Below are 13,738 nucleotides of genomic sequence, written 5' to 3' on the forward strand. Positions count from 1 at the left end.
CTCATGGACCTTTGTTTTAAAAAAAAAATAAAATAAAATAAAAAAAATGGTTGAGAAACTCTATGCAATAAACAAAGGAGATAAGAGTGTAGAGAACGAAGGCTAATATTTGTAAAGTTATAACAGTTGATCTTTTTAAAAAGTTTACATTTTTTTTTTACATGGGGGTCACCACTTATAAGGGTTATTGGCAAGTTACATAGGTAACTCTTACTGGGGAAGGGGGGGGGCTTACTCAGTGAAAAAAAATCTATGATTAACAAAAAGTAAACGCATGTGTCATTAAAATGTGATTGGCTCCAAGTGCCGATATGGTGCAAGTTCATCATGCGGAAATAACAGAGCGATGCGTGAACAAAGGCGGCAGATATCATCATCTCGTGCATTCAGTGAAAGAGAAAAAGAGGAAAAAAACACTTTATTCCAATCATGGACAGCAGCCTTATTTTTTTAAAGGTTTATTTTTTAGAAATCATCTATCTATATAAATTCAATGTCTGCGTAATGTCGAATTTCAGTCTATGCAGATAACGTTCTAATTCTGAAACACGTTATTTAAAACGTCCATAGATCACATACTGTCATAAAGCACAAATTTTCCTAGGATAGCTGGCTTGTAATGTATACGGAGAACTGTCTCGCTGCATTTTCATTACCGTCGTAATCCTCAAAACCAACATCGTAGTCTTCAATGTCTTATCAATGATGAATTAAAATATTTAAAGGATCCTGGATCTAAGTGGTTAAATGGAAAAACTTTGGTATATCTGTTTTGAAAAGAATCCAAACATGAAATATGCATGTACAGGAGATTTATATAGAGATGCATTTTTGCGTTTGTTGGCTTAGCGGTTCCAGCATCATCGTCTAACATACATTTATTATCATACAACTGTCTCAGTAGCTGTGGAGGCAAAGACATCAGATGTCTTCAGTCCAGGAGTTTATATCCTGCAACCAGTGGTATGGTTATACCTTACCATGCTGATGATTCTTGGTTTAAGATGAAACATCTGAATATTGAAAGATTTATCATAAATAATTATACCTCTTTTTCTCTCTCTCTCTCTCTCTATATATATATATATATATATATATATATATATATATATATATATATACACACTCGGGTTTTTTTATATTCAAAAGTAATGGACTAATGAATTCAACGAGGTTGTTAGATAGTGCTCAATAAAAAGAGCTGATAATACTTGTTTATTGTTATATAAACATGCTCACATCCCGCTGCTACAAATAGCCACTTGTTTCAATCAAACAACAGATATCATCAGGCAGCGACTTGACTATTCAAAAGTTCAATGAATAATGAGGTTATTCATTGAACTTTTGAATAGTCAAGTCGCTGCCTGATGATATCTGTTGTTTGATTGAAACAAGTGGCTATTTGTAGCAGCGGGATGTGAGCATGTTTATATAACAATAAACAAGTATATATATATATATATATATATATATATATATATATATATATATATCTATCTATATCACACACAAAGCTAATGTAATTTACTCTAACTAGTCTGCCACTGTGTACCAAGCTCCAGTACCTGTCCCAGCACAGTAATCGCAGCAATGCTGCATTCCTATACTTGTTTTAGAAGTGGTTCCATTGAATGTGTAAAGATGAACTTACTGCACTGGTACCCTCTCTCTACCCAAGAATTTTACATTGCGAGTGAAATAGTCGTATTTGAGAGTGATTTTTCCAAGTGGCGACTAGAAATAATAAAATGCTTATCTTTTGGCGATTGTGATTTTTTTTTTTTTCACTGACAATCTTCTAAAGTTCTTTATTGATTGAAAAATGTCTTCACAATCTTTTTTCTATTTTAATAAAATGAACAAAGTCAAATTATTTAAACAAGTCAAAGTTTAATAGAACAATATGCAGCAATTTAAATGTACTGTAAACAAAACTTAGGGTTGAATGAAAGTAATAAAAATGATAAAATTAAAGATGAATTTATACAAAAATCAGTAATATACGAAATTGATGTAAAAAAGATTTAAAAAAAAAAATGGGGAAAAAAAAATTAAAAAAGAAATATATAATAAAACAGTTTTCCATATTTGAATTCATCATACTGCTTTTCTCATCTTGAATCTCATTTTTACCTTTTGATCGATGTAACCTCCAAACTTCTTCAGGTGTATCTTGTGAAACTCAGGAATGTTTCTGTCAAACCCATGGCCCGTGGCACAGTGGTTAGAGTACTTAGAAAAATCAATTGTAAAAGTGATATTCTCCTGAAGGTTAAAGTGTGGATGATTGAAAAATACATTTGCGAATTACTTAGGACCTCTATCCAGTCATGGCTGATGAAACGAGAGCATGCTACCCCCATGAAGTAAATAAAGGATTCCGTTCAAATTCAAGCCAGATTCCAGAGTTCAACAGAAACATTCACGAGTTTGACAAGATACACCTAAAGAAGGTTACATTGACTAAAACGCTGTGGAAAAATGGCACTCAAGGTGAGAATAGTAGTCTGAAGAATCCAAATATTAATAACCAATCTTCATCTCAAAAAGTCAGATACATAAAACAGTTTTAAAAAAAAAAAACAACCAAAAAAAAAACAAAAAACAAAACAATGTCAATTGTTTTGCAATGCGAGACAAAAAAGTAACACAAAACATTTTGTACAAAAAAGGTATAAGACAGAGAAGCTGTGAAACACGAGGCAAGAAACGCATTAATCAAATCAGTTTCATTAGTGTGCAAACGTGCAGTGTAATACGAAAAAATTTGCATTATTTGGATTATTTGTACAACGTTTCGACCAATGAAACCTCAGGCCTTCTTCAGGTGTATCCTGTCGAACTTGGAAATCTTTATATTAAACCGAACCTATTATCTATTCCAAGAGACTAGATATTTTTTTTATTTTTAGCAAGTTACTGTTCATCAAGGCCCAAAGGCCATTCAAGGACAAGAGTTAATGGTCTGTGTTAAATAGATGATGAGACAAACACCATGGCGATTGGAGACCATGGTTAGATCTCGTTCCAGCAGTCATAGACAAATGGTGCAAAAATCGTTGGTCTTTTGGCTACGATCAAAGTGTAGTATCTATCTGACATAACACTTCATCTGTTCGTGGTTGGTGTTGGAAAAATCTTCCTAGATTCAAGCAATTTTTATTTTTGTCCCAAAGTGCCTCTTTTGGAAAACCAAATTTTCTCCATAAAAAAAAGTGTCTATGTCTTTGTGGAGAGGCAATTAAAATTAGATATCAATTGTCACTTAGAAATGTTAACCAACATCTTTATCCATTGTGCCTAAAGTCCAATCATATTTTTGTTTTTGTATGTCATCATTGGCCTTTTTGTTAGGATCAAAGTGTAGTATCTGTCCTGATACTACACTTCATTTATTCCCAGTCAATGAAGGAGAAATTATTTTAGACTGAAGCAATTTATATTTTTTGATAATCCAGAGTGCCGCTTTTTGAGGAGATGGATTTTCACAGCATTAAAAACCGACCTTGTGTCTATCCTCATAGGGGGTGGGGTGGGGGGTGAAAAACGTTGCCACATGGAACAATGGATAAAGTACAATCACTTCTAAGTGTCAGCCTTCTGGTAGTTGAAGGCTCAATCCTCAGCAAAGATGATACTAAAAATATAAGCAAGTACTTAAAACTACTACCTGGTTATGGATGATAGAACAAGAGTAATCTACCCCTGTAGATTAAATAAAAGGTGCAGTTTGAAATTCTGTATAAATTTCTGAGTTTGACAAGATGCACCTGAAGATGGTCAGAGGTTACATTGTCCAAAACGTTGTAAGAATAATAACACTCAAGATGAGAATAGTAGTCCGAATAATCAATCCTCATCTCAAAAATTTGGAAACATAATAATGCAGAAATTATAAACACAGTTTAATAAATGTATGTTATGAACAGATGCATGCATACGTAAGGATTTCAACTCCAAACAATAAATATCTTTTCTTACAGCCATTTTTAAAAATGTATTTAAAATCTTAACGATTAAATGAAATATAAATGAGTCAACACGGTTCAACTGAGGAACATTACTAAAAAAAAAAAAAAAAAAAAAAAAAGGTATTAACAGTAAAATTTGAAAAATTGACTGTCAGATATATTTTTTTTTTTTAACAGTGTCTTTGGTGGAAGGAAGAGAACTTTGGTCAATTGGAGAATTTACTCTTCCAATTCCATCTATGATATAAATAAAATAAGATGAATGGATCGAAATCAGAGGTGATCTTAAAGCTCCCTTTATTAGCCGACACTGCTCCCCTATATTGCTCGACTTACTATTGACCCTTTCCTTATAATGCTGATCATTTTAGTAAAGGAAGCATCAGGTCTTTGGTATGAATCCCGGTCTTTCTCTACCCCTTGATGAACATTCTAGCAATTATACCAAATGAGTGTGTGATTGATATGTTTTGAAACAGACAAACTGAGCCAAATAATCATTATCAGTGACTACTATACCCAGATGTAGGGGAGGAAGCCATTTCTTACACCTGGATCTCCCTCTTATAATGCTGAATATTTTAGCAACAAGGTTACCAACCAAATTTGCAAATAAAAATTCCAGGACTTTACAGAGTATTTTTCTATATATTACAGAATTTATACCATATAAATTCCAGCATTTTCCAAACATTTTGAGAAACAACGATGCAATATCAATAAATATGACACGTAATATGAACTAAAACAACTACAAAAAATAAACATAAATGCCAAATTCATCAATCAAATACTAAAGCCGTTGCAGGCCTCAGCACAGTCTGCAAATGTTGCCGCATCAGAAGTAGAATAGAAAAACAGTATCAAATGTTAACTTTCTTTGGAGATAGATTTTACAGTAAAAAAGCAAAAATCTAAGTATTTATAAAATATTTTTCATAATTAAATCATTTAAATTCCAGGATTTTCCAGAATACTTTATTTTTTTTTTTTTTTTTTTTTTTGTTTCTGAATTTCAGAACTTTTAAAGATTAATGTGATCTTGCCACATTTTCCAGGTGGCTGGCAACCCTGAGCAAGGAAGCATAAAGTACCATTTTTTGGATCTTCGACATTAGTATTTCGGCTTCTGCGAATGTCCCAGACTTTGGAAATGAGCAATACGAGACGACATCTCAAGCCTGCTTTCTCAGTCAGGTCAAAGATGTCACTTCTTACGCACTTGAGCTAGGTCTTCCTTGATCTAATAAACTCTTCAGTGTCTGAACTATCCAGAAGCATTATAAAGTTGGTACAAGAAGTAGCAGGTTGTACATGACTGAACAACCTGCTAAGCAGATAACCCTAAAACCACCAATATCAAGTTTCCGATAAAGCACAACTGATGGAGTCGTGTATTTCTATTGCAGCTGCATATCTACCGCATCATCACGACACGTTCATTACACCAAAGTTTTACTGAATGTCAACCCTTTGCGGATTTAATGCAGAATCCAGTAATTTTGGTAAAATTGTTATGCTTCAGGTTCTTTATATCTTCAAATATTTATTCATATTTTGTTTGGCTTGGTTATTTTATAGAGGAATATTTTTTTTTAGTTTTGGCTTTGCAGGACATGATTGAGTTTTGCAAAGGGAACAGGGGGGAGGTAACAATGTTTGTTGCATTTTAGGTTAGGAAGCCAGTATCTTCAGGCAGCCTGATTCGATAGCACTATTATCCATTTTTGTTTCAGCCTATTGATTGAATACATAAAAAAGAAGTTGTACATTTTAGGTCTGGAGTGAAATTCGGTCCCGAGTGCTTAATACAAGAAGCAGCCTCATTTGGATTGGAAGAAAACAAGTATTTTAGATCAGGAAGTTGGTATCTTCAAACAACCTGATTTCGTTGCAGCAGAGATGCCAAAGTTGTTGCAGACCAAAAATGTATTAGAACCATGTGTCACTGCGATACATGATGGCAGAGAAAACTGGGACGAATCTTGAGGAAAATGTGTTTATAGTTAAGGATTACCAGCAGATTCTTAAGCCTTACCAAATGCAACAGATTCAATATGCAAGGAGACTAACAGCCAATGGCACAAAAAGGCTGAAATCAAAATGAATTTTTCCAATTTGGGTGCCCCAACCCCATCCCTTCAACTGCGTGTGTGGAGAAAGAGAAGCACAAAAACAGTAAATTTTTCCTAAAAGAAACTCGAATCAGTTTCAACTAAAAATCAAAATTAAGAAATACACATACAGTGTACATGTGGAGGGAGGGAAAGAGACAGGAAATCAATCTTTGATGAATTATAAGTCATCAAACTCATCTACCTCATCATGAATTGCTGAATATGTTGACGAAAAGGAAAAAACTTATTGATATCCTTGGTAATTACAAAATTTTTATCCTCCCCATATCAAGGAGTAGTAGTGAGGCTAGAAAGTGTTCTTTAGTTAAACACTTGCATGTCTGTAGTTGAAATTCCTACACATGCATACAAATGAAGACATGGTTAAAAATAAAAATATAAAAAGGACACTATATATATATATATATATATATATATATAACATATACTAACCTGTTTTCCCAAAGAAAGGAGCTTCAACACATGATGGAACTGATTAAAATCAAAAAAGGAAATTTTTTTTTTTTTTTTTTAAACATTTTTTTGTGACATTCTATTGAGTGGCCAGTGAGGGTTAACCTGAGGACATGCGTTGCATGGAAAGAAGTGATATGATGTTATGAGTGTAATGTGAATCTTAAAGGCTTAGATTTGATAACCTCTGAAGAAGATTAAATCTGAACAATATCTGAAATTGCCGATAGAACAAGATACTTAGTTGGTTTGGTCACATTGTAAAAACAATGGCTAAGAGATCTTGAGTTAGTAGAGGTAAAATAGTTGGGTTAGCAGGGTCAAGTGATAAGGATCGATTTTATAGAAAGAGGGATTGATAAAGACCGGGCTAGAGATAGGTTAGCTTAGAAGTTATTTTCTTAAAGCCTGTGAGACGTTAAACCGAATATGACAACTATGTTCTAGCAGGTGTATATTTAGAATTCTTCTATTTAACGTCACTTTTCCCAGGTTCACGTATCGTTTTTCTGATATCACACAAACTCACTTGTCAGTTCTTGCAATTCAGTTGATTAACCGTCTCCAATGAAGCGAATTCTATATAAAAATATCAGTAAAGGGATGAAACAATTGCATGCTTAAAAAATTTTTTTTTTTTTTCTACAAGGGAGTCACCATTTATCAACGCCCAAAGGCCACTCAAGGATAAGGGTTAATGAATGTAAGGTGGTAGTGTAGTAATTTTTAATGGCGTAAGTTGGGTAGAATTTGATTATTCAAGGGGACAGCTCCACAAGAACTTGTTTACATTAAACTTGAAGACTACCATACTGTAGTCAGCCAGAAAGCAGGCCAATGGAACAGTATTCCACAGGCGGGCAGTTCTAGGAATGAACACTGTGCGGTCTTGTTCAATTACTTGCTTCCAACTTTTCCCCGGTTGGCCAAACTTCTTGCGATTTAAGCGATCCATGCTTCAGCAATAGTTCATCACAAAGAATGAGCACACCATATGACCATACCAGCATAACCAATTTGCCTTAAGGATAAAATATAATGCTTTCAGCAAATCTTCCAACTTGATGTGCTGGGTTTCGTCAGATTCTACATGGCACATTCATTTGATCATGGATCCGTCGTTGTTCTGCAGTCGGATGAGAAAGGATTGGACGAGGATCCAGTATTCAGTGGCATATGTCAAGACAATTCTGACACAAATGTAGTACAACTCACCGCAGACCTAGCTTGCAATACTATCAGATGAAAGAGCTTACGAAATTTCGCCTGTGTGATCTGGTCTGGTTTAGTTTTATATCACGGTATATCAACCCTTTTCCAGTTAATGTCAAATCTGGTCATATTGTTAAAAATGCTTAATGTTATTTATAGTTCAAATAACATTTATTCATGGTGTTTGGTCTGGTTGTTTTGTAGAGGAAAATTGTTGTTTTTGTCAAGCATGACCATGTTTTGTAAAAGGCAAAAAAAAAAAAACAATAGTATAAATGTTTGGTGCATTTTAGGTCAAGAGGCCAATATCTTCAGACAGCACTAGTTGCCTCTGGGAAACAAAAATACTAGCAGAGAACATTTTGTTTTGATTTTTTGAAAATCACCAAATTCCAAACAATTGCTATTACTCGAATAATCTCCACATCATAAAATCCATGATGAATGGATTTGTTTTCCACCCCAAATCAACAGAGATTACACCATTCCTGTAATGATCTGACCCCTGTTGATTGCGACAATTCTGGTTCTATGCAGTTCTAGGAGGTTTATCCTCCCAGACTTTGCCTTCTTTTTTTAAAAAAGGGTTAGTTTATTGCTAACTGCATGAGGCATCTCTGCTGGGGAATGCCGACTGGGCTGCACAGGCATCTTTTGCCGGGTCAGAGTGCTGCTCTTCAGGAGTGCTGACTTTTGATCCTACTTTTCGACCCTTGTGTCACAGTTCTTGAGGTGAGAGAGAAATAAACACCACCACCATCACCATAAGAGGTCACAAAAAATAAATATAAGTTTTAATATTTCTGATTTTATTTTAAACTGAAGCTATTTTATTAATTCATTTATTGCGGACTATTATCCTCATCTTTCTTAGATGTTGTTTCACGTTTCGGCCAACTATTCCTCAGGTCTTCGCCTAAGAAAGATGAGGATAATAGTCCGCAATAAATAAATAAATGATACTCATCTCAATAATGAATTCCAATTAAAAAAATATATGAAGCCATTTTCTTTCGCAAAACAGTTTTTGTTTAAAATTGTTTCAAACGACTTATACCACTCCTAAATTAGGGGTAGTGATTTCAACAAATATTTATACGACGACCAAGTCGTATGTAGATATATGTACGCTACATACACCAGGTGTACGTACACATACATACGACACAAAGGCAATAGACAACAATGAAATAGAGAAACACGCACAACATTCAACATGCGACAATAAACAGATTCTTGGCAGACATTTTTTTTTTTTTTTTTGCACAAATACGAAAAGTTTAAAAAAAAAAAAAAAAAGAAAAAAAAAAAGAAAGAATACAGGACGAACAGATAAGTTAAGAGAGAGGATGTCGGTGGTATACCTTGGTGGTCCTCAAAAGCAACGATTTCTGGCGCTCTGGAGTTTCTAACTCCTACGGAGTGGAGGAATTAAGGAGGAAGAATTGGAATGAGAATGGCAAAAATATAAATTTGAAAACAATTTTTATATGAATTGAAGTTTTATGGAGAATTACAACAAAAAAAAAAAAAAAAATTGAAAGAAAAAGGAAAAAAATTTTTAATTAAAAAAAATTCTAATTAAAAAAAAAAATAAATGAAATAAAAAAGATCGAAAAAGGGGAAAAAGAAAAGGAATAGGAAAGAAACAGAAAAGAAATACAGACAAATAAAAAATAAAAGGGAGAAACTAAAATGGAAAATAAAATCAGAAAAAAAGGAAGTAACGAAAAACTAAATGAAAAATAAACAAAAATGAAAAACAAATGAAAAAAAATTCTAATTAAAAACAAAGAAAAAAATATTAGAAAATAAGGAAATGAAACAAAAAAGAAAAAGGATAAAAAGAAATGGAGAAAAGAAAACGAATAAGAGAGAAAAAGAAGAAAAAAAAACAGAAAAAAAATAAAAGGAAAAGCTAAAATGGGAAATAAAACTAAAAAAAAAAAAAAAGAAGAAATGACGAAAAAGAAAAAAAAATAAATGATAAAGAAAAAGGAAGGGGAAGAAAATTGGAATTTTTTTTTTTTTTTTTTTTTTAAATTTTAATTTAAGAAAAGGAAAAATGAAAGAAAAGAAAAAGTAAAATGAAAAAAATGTTGGCGATTTCTGCAATAACTCTGCCTTGAAAAAGTGTGCCATCATATAAAATACATGCATCAACTATAGTCAAGAGTGACCTGAACACTTCCTTTTCGTTGACCATTGCACAAAAAAAGCAGCATTCCTTTTCCTGTATTGCTCCACTTACTCTTGACCATCAACATTCAGTATTTTGTAATGAAAAATAATGTACCATCTTTTGAATCTTGACTATGGATTGAACCCCAGTCTCCTGGCTAATTATCCAAATGGAATGATACCAGATATGCCTTAAAACAGACAATCATTATTTTATGGCTCCCTTTTCATACTAAGATGTAGGGGAGGGTATTACTTCTTTCACTGGATTCTTCCACTTATCCTAGATTCTGACTTGATTTTTTTTTTTTTATCAAAAAAGCGTCAAGTACTATATTTTGGAATCTCTAGTATGACATGACCGAGGATTGAACCCTGGTCTCGTAAATCATACAAACAATTTTTAACTATTACACCAATTAGACAATAAATTTTTAAAGAGTTTAATTTTGAACCAGTGTACCCCACTATTCAGTAACTCTTAGAATTTCCATGCACAAATCTGCTACAAAGAAGGTGGGCTCCCTCTAATGAGCTAGAAAACTTCTCATACCTGCCAGTATCCTATCTCTATAAAACTACCATTCACCCAGGCATGGAATATTGTTGCCATATTTGGGCTAGCGCACCAACCTCTTGAACAGGGTGCAAAAAAAAAAAAAAAAAAAAAAGTCTCTGGCCTGTCTACCAAGCTCCAGCCACTGTTCCATCACCGCAACATTATATCTCGTACTTGTTTTATAATATTCACAGAATATCTGATGAACTTGCTGTGCTTGTATCCCGTCAATTTGAATACGCCAATCAATCCAGCAAGCAGCAAAATTTACCCCTTCACTGTAAAAATCCACAGATGCTGGAAGGCCTTTCACTCTAATACCTTCTTCCCTCAAATATGACAAAAAATAAACACGCATTTTATTAAATTTAAGGCTCAATAATCACAGATAACACGAACTGAAATAAATACGTTCAATACTGCCAATTCTGCTGCAAAGAAGGTTGTCTCTTATATAAGGCAAGTAAGCTAATGGTTTGTTGCTGTCCCAAAAACCAAAAGTACAAAAAAGGATTTCTAACCTAATAGGTCCCGCAGTGTCTGCAAAATTCCATCTTCTGTCACATCATCATAGAATTGAACTCCTATGCTTGTTTTATAACTGCTATGACAGAATGTCCTTCAATAAACTTACTGCACTAGTACCCTCCTAACATAACTACCCCTGACCCACCTAACTAGAAGCAAAATCCCACCCCTTCATTGTATATTTTCCCAGATTGTAAAGATTTTCTACTCTAGTAGTTTCTTATTACATTTGGAATGCCTTCCTTGCTCTGTTTTTCTTGACTGAACAAAGATGTAGAAATTTAAATGTAATGTGAACAACCATCTTGTGCCACTCCCGCCTCAAATTCCGACACTTCTAGTAAATCCTTGCATCTCAGTGGTAATACATCTTGTTTTGGATGAATAGAAGTATTAAAAATAAAATAAATTATTATCGCTGATAGTAAGGATTGAACTGTAGGTACCTCCAACGCGAGAAACAGATTACCCCTCCCCCATATGTAACTGTATTTTAATATTATAACTTTTGTACCATTTAAAAGAAATTTGAAATAAAATGATATTTTTTTAAAAAATTTTACAACATACAAAAATAATAAAAATGCGAGACCAAAATTGTGTTTACATTATCGACGCTTTAAAACAACGTTCCTATATAGTGATCATTTGGGAGACATAAGCACGCCCATGTTAAAAAAATCTAGCAAAAATCAATAGCCAGATTTTTATGAAATTTTCGATACCTATTCAATTTTAAATTAACTTATATTTTAAAACCAATTTCCGTTAAATATGAAAGAAAATATTTTTTTAGGCGTTCTAACTCCTGCCCTCTCATATTTCATGTTACGAAAAACTAAACAAAATAAATTTAGGTCCATAAAAATTGCAACATTTCATAAAGCTGAAGAGTTTAAATCATTAAAAAATAGTTATAACAAGTTAGAAAAGCATTTCATCCAAGGCATGAAAATTGTTAAACAAAATGTTTTTACTATAGGCTTTAAAAATAAAGGTACAAGATTCAATTTGAAATTTATTTATCTTCAAAGTGCACCTTTATAAATTTTACAAAGTAAGGTATAAAAATTTAATTTAAATTGAATCAAAAAATTACCTTGGATTTATTTTATGTAATGTACATTCTGTTGCACTTTTTAAAAAAAAAAATCATTGAAAATTTTATATCTATATCATTAATTGCTAGATGAAATATAATGTTTTTAAATTGCAACAAAATGTACATTACATAAAATAAATCCAAGGTAATGTTTTGATTCAATTTAAATTAAATTTTTATACCTTACTTTATTAAAATTTATAAAAGTGCACTTTGAAGATAAATAAATTTCAAATTGAATCTTGTACCTTTATTTTTAAAGCCTATAGTAAAAACATCCTGTTTAACAATTTTCATGCCTTGGATGAAATGCTTTTCTAACTTGTATCTTATCTTTTTAAGATTATATTTTAAAACTCTCCTTCTCTCTATTTCAGTTTGTATTTCTCCTCACACCACAACTCATTTTTTTTTTGCAACTCCCTCTTTGTAATACAAGTCTGAATAATGAGAAAATCTGAATTTTTTTTAACAAAAACTTTAAAATAACTTTAGATTAAATTTTTTTAAACTTCTTTCAGAATAGAAAATCTTTAAAATTTAATAAGGAACATATTTCATACAGGTTTCATTAACAAATATTCAGTACATAACGAAAAAAATAGAGATGAAAATTTCAAAAGGACTGTATAACTGGTTATGATCAATAGTAGTCCTCACCAGCGAAAGTCTTTGTTATTGTTATTCTATTATTATTATTATTATTTAAAACATTTTGTGCCCTGCTCTTTCGCGCGAAGACTAATATATATATAAACCCATTACTCATTTCACTTACCTTGAAGTTGTAAATAAAAAATGGTCATAAATCAATGTTAAAAAAGTTTTTTCTCAATAATATATATTATAATTAGTTAAATTAGAACAAAAGAAACAGAATTCTAAAAATAATTAACTTTTAAAAGATTTAAATGGGATGAAATTCCAATATTCTGCGATATAAAGTTTTAAGCATAGATTTTTTAATAAGGTTTTCCAATTTTGAAAAATGTTTTCATCTAATATAAAAACAAATGAATACTGACAATTATAAAATAGTAAATTCGAGTACAACTTGAAATTATTTTAATTGTTAAAAGATATTTCTAGTGGGGGTTGTCAACTTGATTTTACTGCCTAGATTTACAGAGGTCTCTAATAAAATTAACAAACAATAGCAAAAAAAAAAAAAAAAAAAAAAAAAAAAAAAACGCTGCTTCTTTGATTCAATTAAAGCGACTAGTGGCATCCGTAAAAAGTATGTGCAATTATAAGATAGACGTGGCTGATAGTGTGTAAAATGTTGGTGATTTTACACAACAATTTAAACATCCTTATTGAACAGTCAACCTTCAGAAGACTTTCACTTTGAACTGTTTGTTAATACCTTTAATTGCTACACGACATGATTATGTTGAAATTCCAAGAGATTTAGATTAGAGAAGTACCGCATCAAAAATTAGAATATTCAGAAAATAATGTTGTGTTTGTTTTTTTCTTTTTCATGGGAAGGTTATTAGAAAAATTTTTTTTACTAATTGAAATATTACAAAAAAAAAATTAAAAAAAATTAATACAAAATAATTTTTAAAAATCGTTAAAAAAGAGGCTT

At 32.0% G+C, this 13,738-nt stretch overlaps 1 protein-coding gene across 4 annotated transcripts in view; it reads right to left on the reverse strand.

The window, feature by feature from the left end:
• The window catches only part of LOC145265375 (putative receptor-type tyrosine-protein phosphatase mosPTP-1), a 475,862-nt gene that overhangs the window by 55,354 nt on the left and 406,770 nt on the right, over nucleotides 1-13,738 (reverse strand). For 2 of the 4 annotated variants that reach the window (XM_080121161.1, XM_080121160.1), the window contains exon 12: nucleotides 9,142-9,192. The exons of the other annotated variants lie outside the window; for them this stretch is intronic. In XM_080121161.1, coding sequence (XP_079977287.1) covers nucleotides 9,142-9,192 — 51 coding nt within the window. The remainder of the gene's footprint in view (nucleotides 1-9,141; nucleotides 9,193-13,738) is intronic. 4 annotated transcript variants of the gene reach the window in all.

The sequence above is a fragment of the Euprymna scolopes genome, chromosome 40 (assembly GCF_053919585.1).
Source record: "Euprymna scolopes isolate OS-2025 chromosome 40, ASM5391958v1, whole genome shotgun sequence".
NCBI lineage: Eukaryota > Metazoa > Mollusca > Cephalopoda > Sepiida > Sepiolidae > Euprymna > Euprymna scolopes.